This window comes from Brachypodium distachyon, chromosome 2 (assembly GCF_000005505.3).
Source record: "Brachypodium distachyon strain Bd21 chromosome 2, Brachypodium_distachyon_v3.0, whole genome shotgun sequence".
NCBI classification, from domain to species: domain Eukaryota; kingdom Viridiplantae; phylum Streptophyta; class Magnoliopsida; order Poales; family Poaceae; genus Brachypodium; species Brachypodium distachyon.
The window spans coordinates 39,452,974-39,480,161 of record NC_016132.3 but is presented as its reverse complement, the minus strand read 5'-3'; the positions used below and the strand labels follow the sequence as shown (position 1 = coordinate 39,480,161).

The window sequence follows — 27,188 nt, the reverse complement described above, 5'->3', positions numbered from 1 at the left end:
CATTTTGCCGAGTAGGCATGACTCGCATGTCTCGAACGACTCCAAGTCGAACGAAGTTAAAAGTCCATCATCATGGAGCTTCTTCATGCGCTTCCAACTTATATGACCAAGCCGACAGTGCCAAAAGTAAGTCATATTCAGATCATTTGGTTTTAACCTTTTCACATTTATGTTATAGACTGATTCACTATCAAGATTCAAAATAAATAACCCGTCCAGGACGGGTGCAAAGCCGTGAAACATATCTTTCAAATATAAAGAACAACCATTATTCTTAATATTCGACTCATAACCTTGTCTCATTAAACATGAGGCAGAAATAATGTTTCGACTAAGCACTGGAACATAATAACAATTATTCAGCTCCATTAAGAATCCTGAAGGTAAATGAAGTTGCATCGTGCCGACTTCCAACGCAGCGACTCTCGCTTTGTTGCCGACTCGAATATCAACCTCGCCTCTTGCCACGCTCCTAGTTCTTACCAGCCCCTGCAACGAGTTGCAGATGTGAATTACTGATCCGGTATCATATACCCATGAACTGTTAGGTGCATCAGCAAGATAAATGTCTATAACATTACAAACAAGCGTACCTGAGTTAGAAGTCCCACTTCCACTCTTGGCTTTGTCAGCCAAAAACTTGCTGCAGTTCCTCTTCCAGTGCCCATCCGTCTTGCAATAGAAGCAAGTGGATCCAGCTGTAGGAGATGGCTTAGTCCCTGAGGCAGCGCTCGGGACAGAGTCCTGAGTTTTGCCTCCTGACTTAGCCTTCTTCTTCTTAGTCCAAGAACCCTTCTTGAACTTAGCCTTATTCTGCACCATCAACACTTGACTGGTGCCTTTCTTGAGGTCAGCCTCTGCTGTCTTGAGCATCCCATGTAGTTCAGTGAGCTTCTTATCCATACCATGCATGTGATAGTTCGAGATGAACGGAGCATATGCACTAGGAAGAGAGTTCAGAACTATATCTGTAGCGAACTCATCGCTTATGGGAAAACCCAGCCTATCCAAAGACTGCACGTAACCAGTCATCTTGATCACGTGCGGACTCAGTGGATCGCCGTCTTTGAGCTTACAGCCAAGCAAAGCTTGAGAGACTTGATACCTCTCGGTCTTTGCCTGAGCCTGGAACATACTTTTGAGGCTTTCGATCATATCGTAGGCCTCAACATTCTCGAACTGCTGCTGCAAGTCCGGTTCCATGTGTGCAAGCATAAGACAGCTAATTTCCGTAGACTCATCTCTAGCCTTACGGTGGGCATTCATGACAGCGACTGTCGCATCTTCATCAGGCTCATCTGGGAGTGGAGTGTCTAGAACATGGTCCTTCTTTTCTTGCTTGAGGACAATCCTCAGATTACGATACCAGTTGGTGAAATTAGTTCCATTAAGTTTATCTTTCTCTAGGATCGACCTCAACGCAAAAGTGGACAAATGAGGAAGGTTGCTAGGTGCCATTGATCTACAACAGAAAATATGCAAAACACTTAAGACATGTATTCATAAAAGAGCAGGAATATTAAACGCTTTAATACTTATGCTCCCACTAGAACCAACATCTCTCCGATGGTTACTAAGTGATTCAGGATCCTAAATAAGCAAAACGACTAGTGAGCTTTAGCATCACCGCTAGCCGCCAAGTGATCTGGGTAGGCAACACCTTGCCAATCGCATCTCATACGACTCCTGTTAGTCGGGTGGCATCACATGCCTCGGCTCCCGACCTACCTCGCCCCGAGCCCCACAACCGTTGTGATGGACTCGTCTAGCTTACCAAGTGCTTCCGCTGTAAGAGTCCGACTCAAACCCACCTAGTTGGAAAGAATTGGTAGCACCTCAATTTCATGAGCCCACTACCAAGAATGTCCAACTTGTGATGGTGCAGCACTTGGCGGGGCGACCGACTAGACCTTCTTTGAGAGATTTAAACTACCAACTATCTAATAGAGGTAAAACTGAGACATAACAATAACACAAATAAAGCAATTATAATGTGAAATGGTATGGCTCTCTTCATGGTGATCTCCATCTCCATAAAGCTTGTAAGTAGACTCGTGCCAATTCTTGTCACGTGCCGCCTTACTCCATGTCGCCGACTTGTACATCGGATTGCATGTCCTCCAGGTTCTCCAAGTAGCTACACTAGCTAGTGAACGGAAATTACATGGAAAATTCGACACGCAGGTCGTTATACAATAAATGACAGCACCTAGGCTCCAGCCGGCTGACAAAAAACGTGACACGCAGATCACGTATGGATTACACACATCACATGCACATAAGCCATACCATTCACAACATCCTGCAAAACAAGTTATGCATAGAAACGATATCTATCGGCGTTGTGAATCTCGCAACGACATCTAAGGCGCTACGACAGGGCGAAGCCGGCGGTCCCGCTGCATTCCGGTCATGGATTTCTTCATCGGATAAAACAATTTTACCCAGATCCGATCTGTGTTCCGATTCGACCAAACTCTTTGATCTTCGATTACCGCAACTGGATTTACGTGTCACAGTATACCCCGATGGCGGAAACCGACCGGTAGGGGTATGTCGTTCCACGACCTTAGCAGTATGATCACGGACAACAGATCATCCATATCCCCGAGTATGATTGATCCAATCAACCTTGTACAAAACCGATCTATCTCATAGACCGACCACCAAAACAGCAACTAGATCCAATCTAATGCCTACTGCATATCACATATGCGCGATCAAGGGCCTAATACCAGAAGCTACCGCTCTGATACCACTGAAGGGGCGCGTAGAGATAAACAAAAACTTTTCCTACGCGAACTCCCAAGATCTAGCCGAGGTAGAAGGCCACGAGGATTACCACTAGACGCGCAGTTGCGGATTATTGATGCGGCGCCTTGATGCAGTGCAGTCCCTCGATCCGATCCAGCCGATCCAATCCCGCGATCGTCGAAGTGCTGAACGTACAGCACCTCTGCCGGTATCCACACGTGCGAGGAGGAGCTCCGGCGGCGGACTGCTAGATCCGGTGCGACGGTTGAACTGAATCGGGCTAGGGTTCTCAACGCATGAGAGTGGAAAAAACCGTGCCCTTTAGGCATCCCACGCCCCTGCTTATATATCGAGTGGAAGTGGGCTCCAAGCCTTGTGGCCCATCCACCCTGCGAGTCCAACTCGCATTGTCAGCCCAATTCCAGTTCGGGTCCAACCCGACCAAATACTTGCTCCCGCTCTTAAGTGTGTGACCCCACAGGCTCATGGCGACTTGGACACGATTGGAGTCCGACTCACAATCGATCAATCGGTAGCGGCTCCTAGCAGAACGTGCCGACTCCCAAGTACCATCGAGTCATGACGACGTACCTTCCAATGTGACATACGTCTTAGTCCCTTTTTGCCTCACGATATACCTTGTCGAACTATAGGCGATTAATCGTCATCCCTTTAATAGTTCAACTCTCTTCTCGATCTGTGATATACGATTCATCCGACTAACTCTTAGTCGATCAACCCGGTTAACAATTAACCAAGTCGCGCATGGCCATGCTTCCCGAATCATATCACTCGAGAGGGCCCAGAGAATATCTCTCCAGTCGGAGGGGCAAAATCCCATCTTGGTTATCCACATCACACAGCTTGATTCTCAGTCAACCCGAACTCTGCCTTTATAACTGCCCTGTTACGGAACAACGTTTGACAGAACCTAAGTTGGTGATCCACAACTCGGATTGTGCGATAACCTCAGGTCTAAGGATTACATTGATTGAGACATGCAAATGACGACCTACTCGTTGCATCTCAATATGGGTCAGTCCGACTCGCTAAACTCTTTAGCCGAGTCCGTGTAAGCTGGAATGACATCACCATGCCCATGACAAGTGGAACCGAGTCATCAGCCAACTTTCACATTAGTCTAGGTTATGTGTCCAGCACAACCTCAATGACTAAGGACAATTTAGTATGAACAACATGAATACATAGTTCCACAATCAAATCACATATTCAATGATACATATCAGATGTTCAAACAAGGACAACTCAATAATATTTATGAATACATTGGGAATTACATCATACATGATTGCCTCTAGGGCATATTCCCAACACGCCCCTCCACGCACAGCCACCTATTACCCGATCTGATCCGCGGACACCATTCCGCCACTGATTGCCCGCTCTTATCCACGGACGTCGCTCCGCCGCCATTGCCCGCCCCGAGGTGCTAGCACATTGCCTCCCCGGGGCAAGCGCCTCTTCAAATCTTTGACCTTGTTCTGATACCAAATGTTGGGTTTGCCCAAAGATCAATCACATGAAGACGCACACGATCGGGAATTTATTTGGCCAGAGGCACCTGTCGTGGCTCTCTTTTTATTTCTTCTCAATATCTCAAATCCCACGTTACAAGCTGGATCTCAACCTAGGCTGACTACCTGCGTATTTATACGCACACAAGTACTAATCCTAGTCGGAGACCATGACCAAACCTACATGGACTAGTGTCCAATTCAAACTCAGCTAAACTCACACATGGCAGCACTTGCCAAAACGCAAACCTACTACTATTCAGACTTGGACAAGATTAATTCGTAACAACATATACATGTTACTACTTTATGTTACTATGCACTATGACAAGCCTAACGACGCCCGCGCGGCTCTAGAGAAGCAGTTCATGTGGACAATGGAGGGGTCAATAAGAAATTAAATTACGAGGAAAGTGGTGTTGGCACTCGAGGAATTTCGCCCTCCCCACCCCCACCCGCTGGTAATTAATTAATTACTAGCAGGTGTGCCCGTGCTACGGAACCCGGTGGCTGGAATCAGCTGCAAGGGGGTGCGCAGGTGGTTGGTGAAGGCTGGGAAGGTCGGGACGCTTAGGACACTGCGGGATGCGGTCATGTGGCTGCACCGGGTTGCGAGGTCTAGCGAGGAGTTGACTCGGCGGGCAGAATGGAGCAAGCAGCTCATGGCGCCGTCAAGGTCGGCCGTCTCCCACAAGTCCGGCGGCTGGCGGCAATGGAGGTGGTGGGAGAACAGGTGAAGCAGGCGCCGACGTGACGGCTTTGCTCGGAGTGCTGTGGCGTCGGTTGGCATCGGTTGTAAGACGGAGGAGGAGAAATCGGGCTGGGGGTGGAGGGGGAGGCTTGGGCATAGGCTCACGCGGGCGCGGTGGTGTCGGTCGTAAGATGGAGGAGGAGGAATCATGAATAAGACGGGAAGGAGAGAAAATAACAGGAAGTGGCATATTTGTTGTAATTTTAACAAAGTTGACCTACCGCGTCCGTGACAATCACCACCGATTCCAATTTAATAGATAGTAATAGATATAAGCTCATCTAATTTGTCTCCAAACCGTCTTTTAATTTCATTGGGTTACCGGGGAGCGGTGGTTGAGTCGTCGTCATTGTTCTGGGAGGAATATATTTTAGGACGCTGGGCAGTCACCTCGCTGGTTCGTCGAGTCTTTTTGTTTCCACCGAAGAAGGATGCGTCTTCTTCACATGCATCCTCATGGTTCCAGGACTAGTCTAACAGTTAATCAATTATACTCTATTAATCACCTTGCATCATGGTTTTGTTTTTTACGAAAGGCAGCAGCTCTGCTTTCATATATTAAAAGGGGAAAAAAAGTTATTTACAATCGATACATGGGAAAGAAAGGACGATAACATTCAGGAGGGCGAACCCTGTGAAACCAACAGCGTTCAATTATCTAAAGAAGGCGACTGCTTTACATCTAGCAATCTGCCAGGAACGAAGCTCGTCTAGGACAGCTCGCACAGAGCAGCGACGGATCTCTGCTTAGAGTGGAAAACACGAAGTCTGCAGTCTTTTTAATACATCATCCTAGTACCTTCTAATCCACACAAATTAAACTCAAACTCAGCTAGCTGTAACTGTTGAAAGCTGCCACTGCCGGTGATGATGACGGGCCATACGCAGCCAGAAAACAGTCTGAATTGGAGCAGAGTAGGTATCCTCCCAACCATCTCAACATCCTTCTGCTCTATGTTCCCATCAAGGACAGATAATTCTTCTAGGTTGACAAGGGAAACCAGCCATTGGGTAATCCAACAGAGTTGTCCACGGCAGAGGTTAATAACTCGGATGCTCTTGAGAGCAGGGAAGGATGGATGTCCTATACTGCCATCTTCCTCTCTCGGAAAAACTGTGATATAGAGGCTGCGAAGCTTGCATGTGTCCAATTTACAGAGGGATTGACACTAGCTTTTCTCCCTTGTCACTTTCTTGGTCAAGTTTACTGGTGTCCCAACGGATGCGCAGCTTCCTCAGATTTGTTAGTTTGCCGAGCTCTTCATGAAACTTCACTGATTGCAAAAAGATGTCTATATTCCCAAGCTCTTGCAAGTTCTCCAATTTTCCAACACCATCCGGCAATGTACTTCGCACAGAAATGAACAGACGTGCTAGTCGTTTTAGCCGAGTAATTGATTCTGGCAGCTCTAGTACCGTGCTCGACACATTTAGCTTCTCTAGATACTCCAAGTCTCCGATTTTTCTAGGAAGCTCGGTTATCTTTGTCAAACTGATGTTCAAGTACCTAAGTTGAAAAAGTTTTCCAACATCTTTGACATGATGATTTCCTAGTCCAAGGCAACAAGCTATGTCCAGCACACGAAGAGCATTTGACTTTACAAGGGAAGGAAAATATTCCAGGGAATCACCAAAAACACCAATTGTTCGGGCATGTGATAAATCCAATTACTCGGCCTTTCCTTGATCTTCATTTCTCATCATATACAGCCGTCGAACTCTGCTATCTCCCTTAGGATTATTGCTTAACAAGGTACAGAAGTTCTCTTCGGTAGATTTGTAAATGAGGAAATCCAGGACGGTGTCATGGACTCGGCAATACAGTGCCTTTCCATCATACCCTATGTTTACTGGTTGAGTTAAACTTCTGTTAACAAGTTCATGAACTTTTCAATGAATTTTTTTATGTCATGCCATTTATATTTTGATAATTAAATTGATAATCTTGGAATACGTGCGTGCCTCATATAGTGGGACGGAGGGAGTAGTCCAGTGTCCAAGAGTATTCTCGGTCAATATGAAAACTGACAATTGACTTAACGGTAGTGGCATATTTGTACACTATGCAAAATTTGAGTGGCATATTTGGAACAGCCAAATTTTAAGTGGCATTTGAACATATGGACAAATTTTCAATGGCAACACGGAATTCTCTCTAGTATATTTGACAATTTGTAGAAATTAAACACTTAGATCAGACCAGCACACAATATATTGTTAAAAAACGAATTTTGCAATTAAAAAAAATCTTCACTAGAGGGCAAATACCTTTTATTGCTTAGGAAGTTTCTGATTTGGTAGATGATGTGTTGTTCATCCCCTGCATCTGCGTGAACGTACTCCTGGTTGCGTAGTTGAGCCAATATAGATCAACTCAGGATCCTCACCATATCAGGACTACGTGAAATTGACACAAAGGCCCGACATTCGTAGTTTGTTCCAAGCTTGTCATAGACTTGTTTGGCAAGCGTCGTTTTTCCTAACCCCCCATATCCAACAATGGAGGCAAGTTCTCTTCATTGACCCGTGGACGCGCTCACCAGAAATCTCTCCATTGTTGCTCACTGCAAGTTCTCTTCTCTGCCTAGCTAGCTAGCGTGTGATGGCAGAAATGATGACATATGCAGTATAATGTAGCTTCTGCCTAGCTAGCTAGCGTGTGAACAGAAAAGGAATTGCTGGCTCTCCCTCCTCTTGCATTGTATCGTGAGCGGTGAGCCACAGAAAAATTCTTTTCCAGATAAGTTCCTCTTGCATTGAATCAAGTAATTTAGAAAAATCGGAGCCACTGAAAAGTGATGTCTTGCCGACACATTAGTTTGCTACAGCAAAATTTTGGAAGAAGCGTTGGCGATGTCATATAGGTTGACCTTTGGCTTTGGAGCACAGACGCATGCATGCGTGGGGAGAGAAAATTAAATCTCTCGACTCATCTCATCTCGTCACTTGCCCTAGCAGCAGCAAACCCTCGTGGGGAGAGAAGGAAAAGGGATGGTAGTTTGTTGGGAGTTGGTAGGCAAAGCCGTGAATGAGGCGGCAGCGGCAGAGCGTGGAGGCGAGCAGGGACCAGAACGCGAAAGCTGACGTGGACTTGTTATGTACTGTAGATTTGCAAGATATGTATAGATTTATCCGTTTTCTGTTCTGATAGGGGACTCATCTTCAGTTTCTTTTATAAATATGAACTACTACACTTTCTTCAACAACAAATACTTGTTTCTTTGGTGTTGAAACCCCTGTTTCATTCGCACCACAATCACATGAAAAGAAACGTCCCCTGCTTCTCATGAACCAAACTGGTGGTTCGTCAGTCAGCTACTCGGTTTGAAAGCACCAGCCAACGCATTGTATGCTTCTACACAGCGTCTGAATTTCTCCTCTGCTTGAGGCTGCAACACAGTTGTTTTTCAGAATAAACACCTTTACAACCTCAAAATAAAATAAAAAGTTTGCAGAGACAACCCATGCTGACCTGTGTAGATCCTTGGTGCTTGTCCGGGTGCCACTTGAGAGCCGATGTGCGAAAACTGCAGAGACATAACATCAAGAAGGAAAAACCAATTAAGAAGCTTCTTGTATGAAACCTTGCAAACACGACACAAATGCTCAAAGACTTACGCTGACTTAATATGATCAAGTTTTAAGGGACCCAAAGCTGGCAAACCAAGAGCGATTCTATAGCTTTTCAGATCATCACGACAAGATTCGTCTTCCTCATCCACATCACTTTCATTCCAAACCCGTTCCCTTGATTTGGTCGACCGAGGCTCCTCCCTCCATTGAAATCCACTAGAATTGCCAAGGTCATCGTCATTCTCCCCAGGCCAGTACCAGGTAAAAGATGTCTTACCGCCATAGCTCCCAGAAGGGGTATCACTGCAGTCATCTTCATCAAAGTTTCTCCAGTCTTGCCAGCCTGTATAGAGCATCATGGTTCATTTGTTACCGTCCAAATATACTGAAAAATAGACTTTCTTTTCGTTTTTTAAGATAGACAAGTATAAACTCGGGCTCGAAAAACAGTTACACAATGAAGATGCTAGGAATAATAGTTCCCCACATTGTCCATGCTATTGTACTACAATTTGAAGTGCATAACATAAGACGTGAGAAGATAGTCTATGTTGTCACGCAATGCTATTTGCTAACAAAGAACAAATGCAACCGATGTACGCTTAAAGAAGTTTAGCAGCATGCAAATATTTGCACATTTCTGTATACCTTTGGAAATAAAAAATATTACAAAATGGTCTTGAGAACATACAAGGACATATTAAGTGCATTTAGAAGGTAAAAGGGTCAAGAGTGAACTTACAGTTGCTTTTGCTATGTGGATTATTTCCAGAACCAGAGTGGACCTTTGACTTGCTACCACCTTTCTGCTGCCTCGTTTGTTTATTACTTCTTTCCTGTTGTGAATGTTCAAACCGATTTCAAACTCTAACCCTTTTCCACAGGGGAGGCGGTGATTTGTATAAAATTAAATATAATAAGTGATCGCTTCATGTTTCATAGGGATTGTGGTGTATCTGATTTTCCCATTCTTGGTTGAACAGCAAAATGCAATACAGTCGTCATAGCTAAAGAGACCAACCTAGTCCGCTCGTACCAGAATAAGATATTGTAAGTATTTTTCTTTTGGCCTAATAACTAAATAGGTGTGGCACTGTCATTTACAGACAGGTTCAGAAACTAGGAAGGAAACAAAACTGAAGCAAATGGTTACAAAAACCTGACAGGGGCCGCCGTTGAGCAGGATCTTCTTAAGAGCACTCTTCGCATCAGAGCGCTTCTCGCGGACGTTGAACCGGATATGGGGCTGCAAAAGATTAGTTACAGAACCTATGAAAGTCAAGTCCCAAATAACTGAACAAATGCAAAGAGTTGACATGGGCTGGAATCCTGAAAATGTGTATAGCATTCTAGAGCTTCCATTATTAAAGGCTAGTAGAATTATACAGCGTTAGAAGGCCATTGCAACTCGAAACCTAAGCTGAATGGCATGAAGAACCGGCATACTACTTGAGAGTTAACACAAGTGGAGAAACCGCTGAATGAATTGGACAGAAAATGATTCCTCTTGCAAGCAGCAAAGATCCCTCTTTTACAGACTAACTAGCTAGTTCTGTTTTTCCATCAAAACGGGGCCAAGTCGTGCAAGATTCCGCATCAGGAGGAAGCGAGAACTTGGGCGTGCGATTCGATTCAGACGAAACGGACGAGAGAGGGCTGGATTTGGAAGCGTCGGGGTTTGTTTGGCAGAGGGTGGCGTACCGTGGATTTGGAGAGCGCTGCGGCGGAGGAGTGGAAGGCCGCCACCGCCGCAGCAGCAGAAGCCACGCCCCTCCGTGCCCCCGCTTGCATCCTTTCGTGCCGCCGGCGGCGCCGCCGGAGAGAAGTGGGGCTGGGAACGAGGGTTGGGCTCTGTTTCTGTTTCTGTAGGTAATCTGGACCGTCCGATCCCGACTTACCCCGATCCAGCGCGCCACAGCCACTCGATCTCGACCGTCTGAGCCCAGTCCCCTTGTTCCCTTGGGCGCTTCTCTTCTCCTTCGTCCTTGCAGGTTGCTGGTGCTGTCTGAACATTTGCTGACGCAACTTATGAGCAGCATATGCAGATAGTGTTTGACAAGGTTATCACTGTTATAATCACTGCAAGTTCCTCATTAGTTTGTGTCGGGTGATAGCCTCAGCTTGGTTGAGACTCTGGATTACGGTTTCAAAATCCAAGATCAGATAGCTAAGGAGATGAAACATAAAAATTTCCCAAGGTGGGGATGATTGATTGAAAGCCACTACTATTTTCACCTCTTTTCGTGATGGCAGACTTGGAGGAACCTGACAGCAGAAATCTATTATGATCAGCATATTTAATTAAATGCCTATTTAGTTGATTGCCAATTTATATGCCTCAACAATAAAGGTGTGAAAGTTGTGCTCAATTATAGAAGATAAAGGTGTGAAGATGTGTCAATACTATTTCATTCTTCTAAAAGTGTGATCGACCTCGCACTGATTAAATAAGGTGTATTCTCAGGGCTCACCACCATACTTAACCTGAAAAATCCCACCTAATGGAGTAGGCGACAACACCTGTTCCACTTTGATTTCTGTAGGATAAGAAACACCTCCAAAGTCAATCTCTTCATGGAGATCAAACTGTGTATGCAATTTCAGTTCCTCCTAGGCTCGAACAACAACACTAATTAAACGATCCACTGTGAAAGCAAATACACGTACGACTACGAGCAGGGGCGGATCCACCTTAAGCCTCATGTGGGCTAATGCCTGTAACATCCCAATTTTTTAAAACTCTTCATATGCATTGCATTTCATAAAGCATCATCCACTCTTGCATTTAATCACATTTCAAACCCTAAAATTAACCCAGAAAACCCTTTTACAAAAGTGCTTTTATTTGAATTTGGGCCTTGTTCTTGCTTTTGAATAATTGCATTTTAACCCATGAGGGTTTTGGCATAAAAAGAGATTTAATGCATATATAAAGCTATCCCATAATTTGGCTTTTGAAATTGTTTTGAAAAACAATTTATTTTGATAGTCTAAAAGGCCTTAAAGGCTATTTTATTAGCAAAAGTATTTTTAATTATTTTATTTTGAGGGAATTCTTGTCCCAAAAGTTAGATCATATGAAAATATGATTTTAAATTTTTTTTTGCAATTTATTTGAAGTGATTTGGAGCTTTGAATCAATTTTGGGGATCAAAAACAGAAAATAGAAAAAGAAAAGGAAAGAAGAAAAAAAAAGAAAAACCGTGGCCGGCCCGGCCAAATGGGCCGAACCGGCCAGTTAACCGCCGCGCCGGTCGAACCGGCCCGGTCGTGCACCGAGCGCCTGTGTCGCTGACAGTGGGCCCCGCAGCTTCTTCCCCAACTGCCCACCCTCGATCTTCCCGGCCACGTCCGCGAGCACGCCTCAACGCCCACTTCGCGATTTCGTCGCGCACGAGCCACCATCCTCAAATCCCTGCGCGTCACCCCGACCCCCTCTTCTTTCTCCTCCTTTTTCCCCAAACCACACGCCCGATTTCGCGCCGGTTACTTCCCAATTTCTCGCCGGAAATCTTCACTGCCGCCGTTTTCTCGCACCGCCGACCCCCTCGCCTTTCTCCTCTCTCCCATGTGCATCCCGTGACGCGCTTGCTTTCTTCTTTGGACCGCCGCAGAGCCCGAGGCCGCCGCCACCCGAAGCCGTCGCCGCCGCCCGCCTCTGTTCGTCGTCCTAGCCGCACGCCCGGGCCTCCCCGCCCGAAGCCGTGACCACCGACGAGTTCGCCTCGCCGACCCGCCCATTCCCCTGCTTTCCCCGAGCCGAACCGAGCCCCGTCGTCGTCGCGCCGAAGCCGCCTGAAGCCGCCGCCGCCATCTTCCTCAGCTCCGGTCAGTGCGCCGCCCGGTGAGCCTCCTTCGTTCCCCACCGTCGGATCTCAATCCAACGACCATGTTAAAACCCTAGATGAACCGATACCAGCCTATAGCGTAGCGCCACGTGTCAAAGTAAAATTAAATTTATTTTCTCGGCCGAATTAAAATTGTAACTTTGCAAAAAAGCCCCTGGAACTTCAAACCATCATAACTTTCAAACCGTTTGGCCAAATTTGAAGTTCTATACCTTTCTGGAATCCTCACAACATGTAGAATCTTTTGGCATAGTTTAATTTTAACTTTGGACAACTTTATCAGAAGAAAATTGCAGAATGCTTAATTATGGTTTAATTTTCAAATGAATTATTTCAAACTAGTTTTGAGCATGTTAGCTTGCTGAAAAATTATTTGAGTATGCTCTCTATCCATTAGGACCAGATGGGAAATTAGTTTATAAATGATATTGCCACACAAATTTAATCTTGCTCTATGCTTTGCAAAAATCAAATAAGCTTTTAATTAAAGCTCATTCTTGTTTCATGCATAGTATTTACTTCTTTGTTTTGTATAATCTGTCCAAATCTTTTGTGAAACTTTTCAAAACAGAAATTAAACATGTTACATTAAGAAGTAATCCTAAGTGTGCATCTTCATAGCATGTTTTTGTATTGAATGTCATGTTTATTGTGTGTGTGCTTTCTTTTATTTTAGATTGTGTGGATTGTGAACCTTGTTGTTGCGAAGAGTGCGAGAACTACCACAACCTTGGATAAGGCAAGTTCACTTTGATCATCTCCTAAATATTTTACTATGCACTAGTTGTTTTATTAGATGCATTAGGAATATTACTCATACCTCTATGCTAGCTATAAATTACAGGTAGTGTAGTTTACCCTTGCCATTACTTTGCTAGCAAATTGCCATCGATTGTAGTTGAATACTAGGCCATGGTAGTATTGTGGGGGAAATTACTACATTATGATATTGTTATGCCTTTGGAAATATGAAATGTTTTATTAGAGTAAGGCAAAACAATTAATTTAATGAACCATCCTGAGTGGGCTGTTTTGAGGATTTTGAGGATTAGCGGCGTCAGGTCCATTTCTATGGGTCCCTTTGAGTCGACTTCCTGTGGATTCGGGAAGAGATCGTTCATGGACGTCTGTCCCGTGGATTCAGGGAGCGCCTGCGTTGCAACTGTGGAATGCCACCTAGGGTAACCGAGACTGGACTAGTTTCCTATTTAGTAGCTTCCAATACAATCACAATGCTATATGGGCTCTGGCGAGACAAGAGTAAGTTGTATGAACCTAAAGCTATCCCATACTTTCAAGAACATCAAAACTAAGTACTTAGCCGTGTCCCCGGCAATAGACAATTTGAGCAACTAGATGTGGAGCTGTAAGGAAAGTCTCACTCATTCTAATTTCTTAATAAAATGAATGGTTTGAACTTGGGTTTAGGAGCATTGATGTGTCTATTCAATGTCCTTAGTTTAATAAGAGCATGAGTGCGTCTACCCCATGTCCAATTGTGATAAAATTCTATTTGATTAAAAGATAGGACTAAACAACTAAGCTTTTATGCAAATAGCCTTGAACCCCACTTTGCCACATTATGCATATACTTGGTAAGTTCTGATATAACTCCTAGTAAATCTTGTCAATACATTCAATGTATTGACCATACTGGTTGCATCGTTTAATGATGCAGGAAGCTCCGACGACGAGTAAGAGTACGTTCTGCTTGTATGGGTTACGGGCCTATATTCCAACACACTCTCACCGTGGTGTTAATGTAGCCCTTGTATCTTCCGTTTTTCTGCTGCTAAACAATTGTGTTATTTCTAGCTAACCCATGGGGTTATGCGATTTTGTAAGTACTTTTAAATTCTAGATGATGCGTTCTAATATTGAGACCTTTGTTCTATGATATTACATCTTGAAACTGTGTATGCTAGTGAGTCAATCCAGGGACTAGCACTAAAGCACAGAGATCGAACCCGTGTACGGGGACGGTCGCTTCATGCTCCCACTCAATTATGACATACCAAAGTAAATCTTAGATTTCCACCATCGATGGCCCATCTAAATTATATTATAGCTGCTTAATAATTGCTGCAGTGGTGTCCTAATTACGATACAATATTAATTAGTAATTAACTTTCAGTACACGGTCGTCTCTTAATAAACGATCCAGATATCCACACGAGCTTAGTAAATAAAGGTAACTAACTGCTTTCTGTGAAAGCAAAACAAGTGAACACCAGGAAACGCAAATGGACATACAACAGCACTTGTAGCTTCACCGTGGATCCTATTCGCTTGACCAACTCCTCACGAGGGGTCTGTTTAGATTCTCTGCGACCGCGGCCCTCACGTCTTCCAAGTAGGTCGAGGTGACAATTTCCTTGAGGCCTGAGAGAGATGCTAGCCCCGAAAGCGAATCACTGTTGATGCGTACATTACAAAACTTGAGGAGCTCAAGCCTAGGGGTCGCTCCTTGTTCAAACTTGACAGCTCTGAGCACGACCTCGAGTTCCAGCTCTAGTACAATCATGCTCGGGAACATCTCTCGAGGGAAATTGAGACGGACCTCTTCACCCACGAACGACTTCCCCAACAGATGCAGGAAGGCCAGATTTGGTAGAATCCCAAGGACTTGTATGGCGGCATCCGGTTCTGATATACTGGAGCTCCGCAGCTTGAGCTTCACCAGATTCTTGAGCCCCTGGACCCATTCCGGCAATTTCACCAGGTTGCCATACAGCTTGAGGCTCTGCAGGTTCTCCGGAAACGAGAACGTCCCATCCAAGCAGCCACATAAACCTGGCCTCCCCTCTGACCGGATTGACAACGACTCCAGGCGGCTGAGACCAAGAATAGCTGAACACAACTCTTGTCCGTTCTCCTTGTTGACGCCAGTCACTCCCAACTTGCGTAACTGGATGAGTCCTTTTATGTCCTTTAGAACAGCCTTCCCCCGTCGCCCAATGTTCACTACACCTAGTGTGTGCAGGGATTTCAGTTTCTTCATCCCTCTTGGCACCAGAACACCATATCGGTCCAGGTGCATTGCAACAACAGGGAGTATAACACAGCAAAAGAAAGCGCATACATCATGGCGGGTCATGTCTGCATCCATGCGCCGAGGTGCACACCAGAATAAATAGCATTCCAACGAAAATATTGGCAAAATGCATAGTCTGGTCCTCATTACCTTTGGAAAATCATCAATAATTTCTTCATATGAGACATCCTCATCCAACAGTACTTCACCAGCACGGAGACTCTTCAGCTTCAGAAGCTTGATGATGGTTTTCGGCAGCATCACCACGTTGGTGCCTCTGATGTCTAGTGTCTCGAGTTGCCTCAGGTTGCCCAACAAATCTGGCAGGTGAAAAATGCCACCACACCCTCTTAGAGAAAGGTACCTTAGGTGAAGAAACTTCCCGATGTGCTTCAGGTGATGATCAAGTAGACCTGTGGCGTCTTCCAAATCAAGCACTCGCAGCAGCCTCATCCTGTCAGAAATGAAAAATGACTTCCACTTTCCAAAAACCGTTAATGATCTCACACGGGACACGTCCACCATGCTCTCGAACTCATTCTGATCTCCCTCCCAATTGCTGCTTATAGCAAGGTGGCGCATCGTGACTTGGCTGTTTGTGCTGCAACCTTGCTCCAGTGTGAAAACAAGATTTTCTTCCATCGACTTTGAGATGCCGATTTCACGCATGAGATCATGAACTTGGCAGGAATCAATCCCTTTTGTACAACGAATTGATTCTTGAGGTGGTAGAATCATGCTCCTGGCTATAAGTTCCATGAAGTAGCTATCTGCCATTTCCTCTGCAGACTTGCCACGCACCTCCCTACAGTAACCCTCTGCACTCCATCGGCGCGCCAACCTTCCCCGTCCAACTCTGTGGTCTTCAGGAAAGATGGGCATATATAGGAAACAAGACTTGAGGTGATAGGGTAAACCATCATAGCTTCTCATAAGGACGGTTCTAATAGTCCCAAGCTGTGGATTCATCTCCAGCTCGGCACTTAAATGCTCACTCAATTTCCTCCATTCCAATGGGGCTTTTGGTTGGGTTGCCAGGAAGCAAGCTATCGTGACTATTGCCAGGGGGAGTTGATCGCACTTCTTCAGGATAAGTTTTGCTGGTTGAACCAGCTCAGGATATTGCTTATCCAGATCTACAGTCCCCTTAAATACCTGAAATTTGTGCGATCAAACTATTTAGTAGTCTGAAATTAAATAAGGTATAGAACAATCTTTCTATAAACACGAACGAATGTGCTAGAACAATCTTTCTATATACTTGAATGAATGTGCTAGAATTGGTTGCCTTGTATAAAACCACAATTGTAAAGTATATGCTCGTGGTAGTTTGAAAATAAAAAAAATAAAGTTTTTAACAACTATAGAAGGTATCCAAGCAAATCTATATAATTAATCACTTAATACTCACATTGTTCATTACAAATATGGGATGCAAGTGAATAGACCAACCATGGCCTTCCATGCAAACTAGCGCCAGATACAGTTAACCAATGGTTTATTCGGTTCGATTTGGCAGGAATAATTGGGGTTTGCAGTTGGATGTGATTGCACAACATATCAATATAAATGTTGGAAGGCATAAATTACACTAAACTTGGAAGACATGAAGTACCAGTGTGAATCATGGTTGTAGAACAACAATGACCAAAAGGTCAGAAAATTGGAAAGAACGGATGTGATGTAGTAGATCACGGTACGTTCAAAAAGAGAACTGATGCTTTTGGTTCAACATCTAAAATGATGTGACAAATGAGTTGTAATAAGAAGTACCTTTTTAGTGAAGAGGTCATGGGCATCCTTGTATTCTAGATCTTTGAGCTTGTAAATATTTTCTTGTTTCTGTGAACAACAATGTTTAGCAATACTCTCTTCCCTTGTCGTTACTATGATCCGTATTGTTTTTCTCATTTCATGGAAAATTGGTTCTATCCTGTCCCATTCTGCAGTTGATAATACGTCATCAAGAACAATCAGACATCTCTTTGTTTGAAAAAGCTTTGCCAACTCCTTGATCAACTCTGCAAGTGACATCAACAGTAATGTGTTCTTTGTGCTGCTCATCAAGCCCACCACGTCCTTTTTTTCGGAAGATTCTCTATCTAGTTGCATAAATAAGCTCCTAAGAAGCTCTTCAAGATTGAAAGGACGCATGACTGTGACGCAAGCACGGTTATCAAAAATGTCACTGAGCTCTTGGCTTTGGTAGATATCTTTAACTAGAGTGGTTTTTCCAAGACCACCCATTCCCCACACTGTGATCACCTCAAACTGTCCAGTAGCTTGACCTGTAACTAATTTGATAATCTCAGATTTTTCTTTCTCTCGGCCAACAAGATGAGATTCCTCCAAAGCAGCCACCATTGTCCTGATGCGAGTGAGGCTCTTTTTGACTGTATTTTCCTCTGATATCTCACAGGTGGGCACTGTCGACTTGTTAGCAGTACTAGTACTAGCTGTGTTTGAGCTTGACCCTTCATTAATTAAGTCTGTTGCATCTTGAGAACCCTGAGAACAAGCTAACAATGTTAATTTACGCATGCTGAGAACCCTATACATGAATGAATGTAAAAATATATAACTTCATAAGTAAAGTACAAAATCCACTGAAATAGTTGAAATGCATTTTCCCGTTTGAACACCAAACTTCCTGAAGAATTACAACCTAAAAGATAAAACAAATTCTCTTTGCAAAGTCTTAACCTATATACTAGTACTATTCGCTTTGTTCAAATGTGGAACTAACGCACACAATCATTACTACACTTAGGCCAGACCACAACAGGTAATTATACAAAACAAGCAGTATAGTTTATCATGCAATATGATGCAAGAAAATATATTAATTACTAAGTAGGGTAATCCTAATGCACAAGATCCTGTTTTATCGTTTATGCGGTTGTTGTCAAAGGAGACCTGTATATCAAATGAGTAATGGTACAATCTATCTATTACATATTAAAATCATAATGAGGGGTGTTGTAGTAAAATAAATCCCCTATATGGCAAAGACCAAGTCAACATTTTTTTTATGAACCTGAACCTTGCCCTCTCTCGTCTCGTGAGTGGCCTCTGACGACTCACGGGGCGACCCCCTAACCCTAACCCTAGTGCAGCCGCCACCCAATCCTTCCCCCTCGCCACCGCTGCCGGCGGCGGCGGCAGGAACTCCCCTGCTCTTCCTTCCGCTGGCGCAGGGGCTCCTCCTCCTCCCGCGGGGTCTGGCGCCACAGCTCCTCCTGTCGATGGCGGCGTGAAGGTGTGCGGCGCAGCGAGCGGTCGGTCGTGCCTGGTGGCAGGCCTGCGCCAAGGCTGCTCTGGAGCCGCCCTTCGAGTCGGGATCTGTAGGCGCCTCCTCTGCCTCGCTACCGACGGTTTGATTCTCGCTTCCCTGCGGCAGTGGTGATCTGCTGCTTCCCTGTCTCCGCCTCGACGTTTTACCTGGGTCTCTAGGGTCGGTGGTCAGGGGATGGGCGAAATCCCTGCCCGGCAGCGTCCGGTGCTGATGATGGCGACGCCTGTGGGTGCCGTTACCTCCTTGGAGGCGTCGTCGTGGCCCCTGACCGTTCCTTCTCCATCCTCGGGCTCCAGGGGTAACTCTAGGTTCGGCTTGCCACGGCTCCGAAGTCCGAACCAAGCGGCGGCAGCGGCGCCTTGGCGTTGTTCCCTCTTTGGAGGCGCTGCCTTGGTTGCCCGTGGAGTCTTCAGGTGTGGCGGCATGAGATGGCAGCCTCTCTTCTTGGCCGTGAGGTATCACGATGCCGGTGTTGATCCTCTGCTCTGGGCGTTGGACTTCTTGGGCGCGATGTTCGTCGCTGCCGGTTCCCTGGTTGTTGCCTCTTCCAATTCAGGCCGGGTCATTCATCTACTTGCCGACCGGGGCGTGTCCTGCAGCTGTCGTGAAGCGGCCTTTGATGTCTTGTGCTCTGCTTCTTTGCCTGAGGGCAGGAGGTTGGGCAAAGCGAGTCTCTTGCCACTGTGGTTTGAAGCTTGGTGGCGTCCCTTTTACCTGCTCTGATCCTAGGCTGGCTAAAGGTCTGCTGTTGTAGGTCAAGGCTAGCTAGGCTCCGTCTTAGGTCGTCCGGTGAGGACGGTCGTGTTCTTTTCTTTCTTGGCCTTGCCGTTGGCAGGTGCAGTGCATATGTTGTAAATCTTGTAAATTTTGGTTACTTGCGCTTTCTTTGCGCCTTCTTCTTAATGAAAATGACATGCTTCCAGGCGTGTTCGAGAAAAAAAAAGTCAACATTTTTCTACTTTGGTCAACATGCCAACAAGGATTGGTCAAGCCTATAAGGCATCGATTAAAAGAAGTCAACAAGTCAAGCCTTCATGTCAAGGTCAAGTTGGTGGAAGAACCTAAATGGGCTAAAAGAAATAAGAAGAGGGGCTAGAAACAAGGACAAGCGATGGAGGGATAAGGCATACGGTCCATGGTGGACCATGGACCATCCCCTTTTTATCGGCCCGATAAGGCAGTTAATCGTGCTCCTCCCGATTAATCGCTTATCAGCCAATAAATTGATTTGTCACCAATAACTTGATTGTCGGAGATATTCGTTTCAGCTCATAACGCAACAGAATCACGTTAATCTACAATATCTATACAAACACGACATGTTAGTTCTTACAAAACAACTAACTGACCTGTCATGACCCAAGTCTTACCTTTTTATACTGGTCTAATGATATCACATATGATTAACATACACCTACCATTGCTTGGGTGTTTTTAAAATGATGTAACAATACATATCTATATGCGCCAAAAACCTAAAAAGTCGTAGAAATGTTTCCCACGCAATTGTGCGAGACACCTTGCTAGATTGATTAAAATTGAGATCACTAGCCACTTGTTTATTAGTATCTACCTGAGATGGCTGACCAATGAACCATATGTATGGTAGTATATATTCTACTTTCTCATTTTTAATAAATTTATATACTATTTCTAAGATACTTCAAAGCAAACTACATGAAAAATCTGTCGGTTGGAACCTAGTTTTTTCAACATTTTAGAAATACCTTCATATTTTTACATATAATAGAATATGTTAAAAAACTGCATATTCTACCCAGAAAATAGAATATATACTATGTTCTGCGTACTACATACTAGCTATATAATACATACTATATTCTGCATATTCCAAATTGTGCTATATACTCCTTGATCTACATATTCAAACTTCTCCCGCAGTTATTTTTATGGCATGATTAAATTCAAAAGGAAATTTGAACAATAAGAACAACAAGTGATAGAAGTTTGAATGTTACCTTGTCGTGAAAAGCATAAATATTTTGACCAGCAGAGAACTGCTTGAGCTCTGAAGCTACGCTTCCTTGTCCTGCACATAAGCTTGCAACTTCAACTTGCGTTGTGGACACTATGATTCTGCTCCCCATATTGTTGTTTGGGAAGCACTTTTTGACCCGATCCCACTCCTCGATGGTGGATAGGTCATTAATCACAATCAGGTACCTCTTCTCGTTCACATACTGCTCAAACTTATTAGTCAGCTCTTGCACCGTCTTCTTTTTTCGTAACAGAACATTAACCCCTCCGGCTGCATTAAACTGTTCCACCATACTCTGGACGAAGTCTTTTGGATCAAAAGGATGCATCAGCCTGACCCAAGCTCGGCAGGAGAACTTGCTTTCAATATCTGGATTCTCATAGGCCTTCCTGACGATGGATGTCTGCCCAAGGCCACCACTTGTTCCCCATACTGCAATAACCCTAAGGTTATTCTCCTCTTCGTTGATCATCTGGACGAGATCCACCTGAGATTTCTCCTGCTTTGCCGCGCGCCTCGCTTCATCAATGCCGAACAATGCTGCAGAAGTAATGCTAGACTGCTCAGCAGCCGTGTACGTGGCAGCCTTGGAGCCAGAGCCCTTGATGAGACTGTAGCGTGTGTTCCTCTGGCTAACATCCTCGACATTAGCTCTGAGCTCCTTCATCTGCTTGGCCACACGGCGTCGATCGAGCATCTTGCGACGGATACGCCACCAGGACTGCTTGTTGAGCCGGACAGCGAACTCCTGGAGGCAATCCTCGACGTCGTAGGCCATGTCGCGGACTTGCTTCACCCACACCTTCACCACCTTGTCGTCGGCCCCCTCGCCGTGGGCCGACTCGAGGAAAGCCTTCATCATCTCGAGCTCATTGGTGATGAAGACCTGATCACGCCGGACTCCGAGCTGCAAAGCCACCTCCTCCGCGAAGGCAGACTTGGCATAGCCAATTGCTCCATCCAGCACGGACTTGCCAACGCTCAGCGCTGTCGCCTCCATGAATCAGATTGCCGGTTGGTTTGTGTGGATTGGTGGTGTGCTAGATAGAAATGGTGGTGGTACTGCTAATGCTTGGTGTGGATTATAGAAGGTAGTGCTGATGGATAAAAAAGACCGCCTCAAGTTGGCATTCTCTATATTAGTGAAGAAGACAAGCGTGGAAGATGATTAATAGAGTAATTAACTGTTAGACTAGTCCTGAAAATATGTGGATGCATGTGAACAAAAATGCATCCTTCTTTGCTACTCTCGAGTGAAAACAAAAAGACTTGACGAAGCAGGGAGGTACCCAACAAAATATACTAAACCCAAGGCTCCTTCTTAGGTACTAATCAGAAATCCATGTATAAGGGCATCTCCTCAAATCCTCCCATTTGTCCAAATCTGTCCATATGGAGGTCCATGAGCAAAATACCCAACCCAACGAGAACCTCCATTTGTCCAAAAGTGGTCCACATCTCCCATTTCTTTTCCATATTTGGGGAGAGTACGGGGAGTCTCCATTTGTGCGAAACTCATCCAAACCTTGTCCACTTATCTTTTTGTCCCACATGTCAAATACTTATAAAGAAATAAACGGGGGTTAACATTAGACAACTTGATATTTCGCTCATCCCTATTTGTCCAAAGAAACTTCAAATGGACAAATGGAAAGTACAAATGAGGGCTCACCCTTGGAGATGAGGATGGATAAATTAGAGCGAGCCGGCCGGCCGGCGGATTTCAGCGAGAAAACAAAATTGACTTGACGAAGCATGCTGTGACGGCTCAACTACCGTCGCCGGTTAAATTAAAGACGGCCCTGCTGCAGACAAATGAGACGAGCTTATATAATTACCAGCGGGTGAGGACTCGGGGTGGGGAGGGCGAAATTCGTCGAGCTGCGTGCGTGGCGGCGATGTGACCGCGCAACTTGAGCGGCCGGCGACGGCGACGGTGGCCGATTCGGAGATGGAGCTCTTGCGGGTGCCTTCTGCGACGGTGCCGATTCAGAGTCAGCGAGGACCGTGGATCTGGATACCTCTAGGCGGTAGGGTGGAACACCGCCGGCGCCGCAGCGCCCCTCCGTATTCCCTACGGGCTCCGGCGGCGGCGGCGGCGAGCGCAAAAGAGGAAGACGGGGAGTTGTACTAGTGTGTGCATCGCGAGTCGTGCGACTCTCTTGTCGAGCTAACTGGTTTAACATTCATCGCGAAATCTGGGCCGTTCATGTAGTCGTGTGGCAACCTTTCTCACGTGCAATTCAAATGACACGTAAAAATATCTATCGCATGAACTTCAAACTTTGAAACTACTTTGTATTTTCATGGCCTTAAAAACATTCATATATCAACACCACTTACTTACATGAAGGTACCTAACTCAAGAAATAGTAGTATTTTCTACCTGTCCTTGCCTAGCTTTGTCGTAGTATTTTGACATTTGTCATTGCCATGAGCAACATGCTCCAAATTTTTGTCTGGACATGCTCCATGGAGAGCTCGCAAAAATTATATTCTGAAACCTATCATCTATTCTGATGTTCAAAGGAGGAATATAGGCTTCTCAAAGGGTCATTCACGGCAACAGCAAATTCCTCAAGTTGACTTTCTTTTGACAGCATTTTCCTCGAGTTGACTTGTTTTGCCTCATTTGCACCAAATGACTTTGGTTAGAAGATAGCAGGAGAGGCATAAAAATGGTTCATCAGCTTTTTTAGTTTTTCTTTGTCTATGAAGGTCGAGAACATGCCAGCATGAACTTGCAATTTGATTCTTTTTTAATGTACAGTAATATGTGTTTTGTTCAATGCTCTTTTTACAAAATTGACCTTGTTTTTACACCAGTAATGGGCCCATATCGGGCTATCGAAGCAAATGATGTGCTTTTCTTACGTTTGAAATGCTCTAGAAAGTATTCGAGAAAAAAAAATGCTCTAGAAAAATGTTGAGTTTCAAAACGGTAGGTTCATGAGTAGACAGACGCATGCTCCAAACCAGAGCCCGGCCCCGTTTAATCGGGCTTATCCCTAGGCAGGCCGGCCCTGAAATGCGTCTGCAAGCCTAGGCACGAGCCTGTTAAGCCTGACGGACCTGAAGAAAGCCCTCCGCAACAGATGGGCCAAATGTAGAAATGATTAAAAACAAAAGATTGGGTTGGGCCAGAAGTAGGTGGGTGCGCCACTGTCCGTGATCCGACCCGATCCTGGCGATTCCGACGGAGAGGGCACCGCTGCAGGCGGCGGCGGGCGGGTCGGAGTTAGATGCGTCGACGGCGAGCGGGTCCTGTCCCCCTGTTTCCTTGGTTGGTTGGCGATGTGAGGCGAGGAGATGGATACGGTTCTTCCAGGCGAGGATTGGATTGCTGCCACCTGCCAGTTTGGTGAGGTTTCGCCGCTCTTCCGGATTTTGCGGTTATGTCTGATTTCACTTCAGTTGAATCATTTTCTGAACAACAAGGGGAGTTTTTTTTGTTTGGTTCATACAGTTTGTGTGTGCAGTAATTTAATTAATTGGTAATGTAAACAACCACCAATTTGTGTCGCCACTAGGATGCTTGTCAAGAAAGAAATCTCACTCACCTCAGACCATGCAAACGATCATGCATCGGGTCTGCATCTGATTGACTAACAAGCCACAGAATAGTCCATATTGAGAAACTAGCTTGGATTGGATGGCCTCCCGTCAATTAATGGAAAAGACTTGGATTTCACTAGAGTACAATGGAGCAGGTGGCTACACCTACAAGTAATAATCACCTGAAAGATAACAAGCTGGAAACCATGCATCTAATGTTTGTATGTATGAACAATGACTCTGGAGTCACTTAATTAGTGGGCATGCAATAGGTTATATACTTATATGTTGGAAATTTGTATAACCGATAAGACTTCGTTTTCACTCAGTTAAACAAATGTTGAGCTATCAATCAATCAGGCCAATTAATTCATTGCTGCAACTTGCATCTTCTAAGTGCAGTATACATGTACAAACCTTGTAATATTAAATCCTGTTTCCATAATTAATCCATAATAATCCGGGTATTGTTTACTCCGGCGGAGGCGGGGCACTCCGCCGCCGCACATGTATAAATTGTCTCGCAAAACATTATTTGTCTGCTAGATTGTAAAACATGGAAAGGGACAATTAATTGGCAGTCGAGTTCTTTATTCTGTGTTAATGATTAATCCAAATGTATGCGTTCCTATCGTTGGCCGGTGCCGCCGGCGCTAGAGAAATCTGGGTATTGTTTACTCCGTCGGCTGTACAAAACAATGGAGGCCCCGTCTCTTCTCCATCCAAACCACCACACTGTATTTGCCACCCGCGAGATCAAACAATGGCAGAACTTTTGGTGTGCGCATCCACGGGGGCCATCGGTTCCCTCGTTAGAAAGCTGGGCACCATGTTGAGCGACGAGTACAAGTTGCTTAAGGGTGTCCAAAGAGACATCAAGTTTCTCCGGGACGAGCTCGAGGCCATGCAAGCATTCTTCCTCATGATGGCTGATGTGGAGAAACCCGACCCGCAAGCTAAGCTTCTGTGGCGACCCAGACCCGTAAGGATCCGGAATCTCTGTGTATTCTGTATTAGTGCTTGGATCAATAGCTAGTACACACAGTTCAAGATGAAATACAAAAAACACATGTCTTTTTATTAACGATAAACAATAATCCAGAGTACATATTTTATTACACAGCAGAAAATCAAATTGAACACAAATGAGTCCATCAACGCCACAGGCTTGTTGAGTATAGACCCGCGACCCTGCGTAACCTTTTTTCATACTTCAACATCTGCACGTGATAGGTGCAGATCAGTACATTGAATGTACTTGCAAGTAGATACCTGTGTGGTTAGGAGAAATGCAAGTACATGCGAAAAGTCCTAAATAGGCTTCTACGGTTTCTTTTGCAAAAAGCCAGTTTTGGATTTTGAAATACTCATAATACTTTTTATTTGGAAAACTCTAACTCTAGAATTTCATAGAAAATAGTTTTGAAAAGTAGATATTGTCTTTCTGTGGAATCTCCACGACCTAACTATGTATTTTGGGTCAAACTGACACTCACATAGCAACTTTTGATTTTCCTGACCCATTCTGTGGGATCCATCGAGTAGATACTCATTCTGTGGATGCTTCCATCGAGTCAAAACAGTTTTTGGTTTTTGAAAACAAAACTAGAAGATCTCCTCTTAACCAGACTTAGTAGCTCAAAGATTGTCACACAATCAGTCCAAAGTGTTGCCTAACGACAAGCGTGCACAATAGGTAAAAATTGTGACGAAGTCTTTACTAGAAGCCCCCTATACTTAATCCGACACCGCCCGCCCCATATGAGAACATTGGCCCCTCTCCGGATGACGATACCCAAGTAAGGGTTTCCCGCTAGTTACTCGACTAAGCCAGAGCCATAATAGCAGGTGGTTGTACAGGTAAGCTTTTGGGTTTCATTGGAAAATAATTGAACTTTTAGATTCTGGACGGCGGTCCCCACCGAATTTCTGAGCATCTGCAGAGCCGAACTAGATGCTGCCCTTGTCGACAACCAATAATGGTCTCAAACATACCACTCCGCCTAGTTGAAAACATTTTGAGGTTTTGTTTCGAAAACATTTTTCCAAACACATACGACTCAATTCTGAGCATTTAATACTTTGAAAATAGTTTGGGTCCCTCCCGATACAATAATGTAGCAAGCACTTTGTAAAAATCATACAAGTAATAACTTAGGGTAATTGGTGGCATGCCAATAACCTATAGGCATACTACTTAGGACATAGCTAATAAATTGCAAACACATTTTATAAATACTTCATAACAATATAAACCTACACATGCATGCCTACAACTTGTAAACAAAGTAGCATATGCAAAAATTATAGGATTCTAGATGATCAAAGGTATCCACTTGCCTGAGCCTGAGTTGCCGTAACGATCAGAATTTCCCTGGCACTCTTCGCACTCACTCTCGGGATAATCTATCCCGAAGAACGAAAGCAACAATGAATAACTTGTTCAACAACTCCAAATAATAACTCTAATAAGAATCGAATAAGAATTACATAAACTTAAATTTAGAACAACAGCTAACAAGGCACAACTAATACCAATCCAACCGTAAGCATAGATCTAAGGCTAGGAACAAGATTTGGAAACAAGTGGAGACAATTGATAACCTACATGCTGATAGCAGATAGCGAATCTAACGGGAAGGGGACTGTCGAAACACGTCAGAAGTAACGGCACAGAAGCTACTGAAACTAAGAACGTAACTTAGGGCTTATAACACAGAAAGTTTCATCTAAAACGGAGCTACGAAACAAAAGATACAAGCCTACGAAAGTAGCTAATCAAAAACAGGGTTCTGTGAATACAGTTTTCAATTATTAATCTACTAGTGTAATCTAATTACATGT

The 27,188-nt window shown here is 44.6% G+C and overlaps 3 protein-coding genes across 5 annotated transcripts; all 3 read right to left on the bottom strand.

Annotated features, from left to right (window-relative positions):
- Window positions 1-196: 196 nt before the first annotated feature.
- Window positions 197-8,002, bottom strand: LOC106866182. 2 transcript variants are annotated; one of them, XM_014898938.2, is made up of 3 exons: window positions 7,309-8,002; window positions 594-1,462; window positions 197-489 (listed from the first exon to the last, which is right to left on the bottom strand). In XM_014898938.2, exons 2-3 carry the CDS (start codon window positions 1,456-1,458, stop codon window positions 473-475), a joined length of 882 nt encoding a protein of 293 aa, XP_014754424.2. In that variant the 5' UTR covers window positions 1,459-1,462; window positions 7,309-8,002; the 3' UTR covers window positions 197-472. The 2 variants fall into 2 exon arrangements, 1 of the variants encoding a protein (XP_014754424.2); XR_002963683.1 differs by lacking the exons at window positions 197-489; window positions 594-1,462 and adding an exon at window positions 5,597-6,881 and having other exon boundaries at window positions 7,309-7,993.
- A 137-nt stretch (window positions 8,003-8,139) lies between these two features.
- LOC100830512 lies at window positions 8,140-10,566 on the bottom strand. Its single transcript, XM_003569067.4, has 6 exons — window positions 10,315-10,566; window positions 9,773-9,859; window positions 9,356-9,449; window positions 8,659-8,956; window positions 8,513-8,567; window positions 8,140-8,429 (listed from the first exon to the last, which is right to left on the bottom strand). The coding sequence occupies exons 1-6, from the start codon at window positions 10,402-10,404 to the stop codon at window positions 8,352-8,354; spliced, it is 702 nt and encodes a 233-aa protein (XP_003569115.1). The 5' UTR covers window positions 10,405-10,566; the 3' UTR covers window positions 8,140-8,351.
- Window positions 10,567-14,492: 3,926 nt separating this feature from the next.
- LOC100830206 (disease resistance protein RPM1) lies at window positions 14,493-22,955 on the bottom strand. Of its 2 annotated transcripts, XM_024459755.1 has the most exons (4): window positions 20,770-22,955; window positions 17,269-18,003; window positions 15,646-16,650; window positions 15,422-15,560 (listed from the first exon to the last, which is right to left on the bottom strand). In XM_024459755.1, exons 1-4 carry the CDS (start codon window positions 21,787-21,789, stop codon window positions 15,555-15,557), a joined length of 2,766 nt encoding a protein of 921 aa, XP_024315523.1. In that variant the 5' UTR covers window positions 21,790-22,955; the 3' UTR covers window positions 15,422-15,554. The 2 variants fall into 2 exon arrangements, with proteins under 2 accessions (XP_003569114.1, XP_024315523.1); XM_003569066.4 differs by having other exon boundaries at window positions 14,493-16,650.
- Window positions 22,956-27,188: the final 4,233 nt, after the last annotated feature.

Excerpts from the sequence above, each read along its gene's own strand:
- LOC106866182 (XM_014898938.2), bottom strand. The coding sequence starts at position 1,458 with ATGGCACCTAGCAACCTTCCTCATTTGTCCACTTTTGCGTTGAGGTCG.
- LOC100830512 (XM_003569067.4), bottom strand. The coding sequence starts at position 10,404 with ATGCAAGCGGGGGCACGGAGGGGCGTGGCTTCTGCTGCTGCGGCGGTG. Across the intron at positions 9,860-10,314 it reads CAGCGCTCTCCAAATCCACG|CCCCATATCCGGTTCAACGT; the intron begins GTACGCCACCCT and ends AATCTTTTGCAG. Across the intron at positions 9,450-9,772 it reads TCAACGGCGGCCCCTGTCAG|GAAAGAAGTAATAAACAAAC; the intron begins GTTTTTGTAACC and ends CATTCACAACAG.
- LOC100830206 (XM_003569066.4), bottom strand. The coding sequence starts at position 21,789 with ATGGAGGCGACAGCGCTGAGCGTTGGCAAGTCCGTGCTGGATGGAGCA. Across the intron at positions 18,004-20,769 it reads TTTATGCTTTTCACGACAAG|GGTTCTCAAGATGCAACAGA; the intron begins GTAACATTCAAA and ends GCTTGTTCTCAG. Across the intron at positions 16,651-17,268 it reads ATGACCTCTTCACTAAAAAG|GTATTTAAGGGGACTGTAGA; the intron begins GTACTTCTTATT and ends CACAAATTTCAG.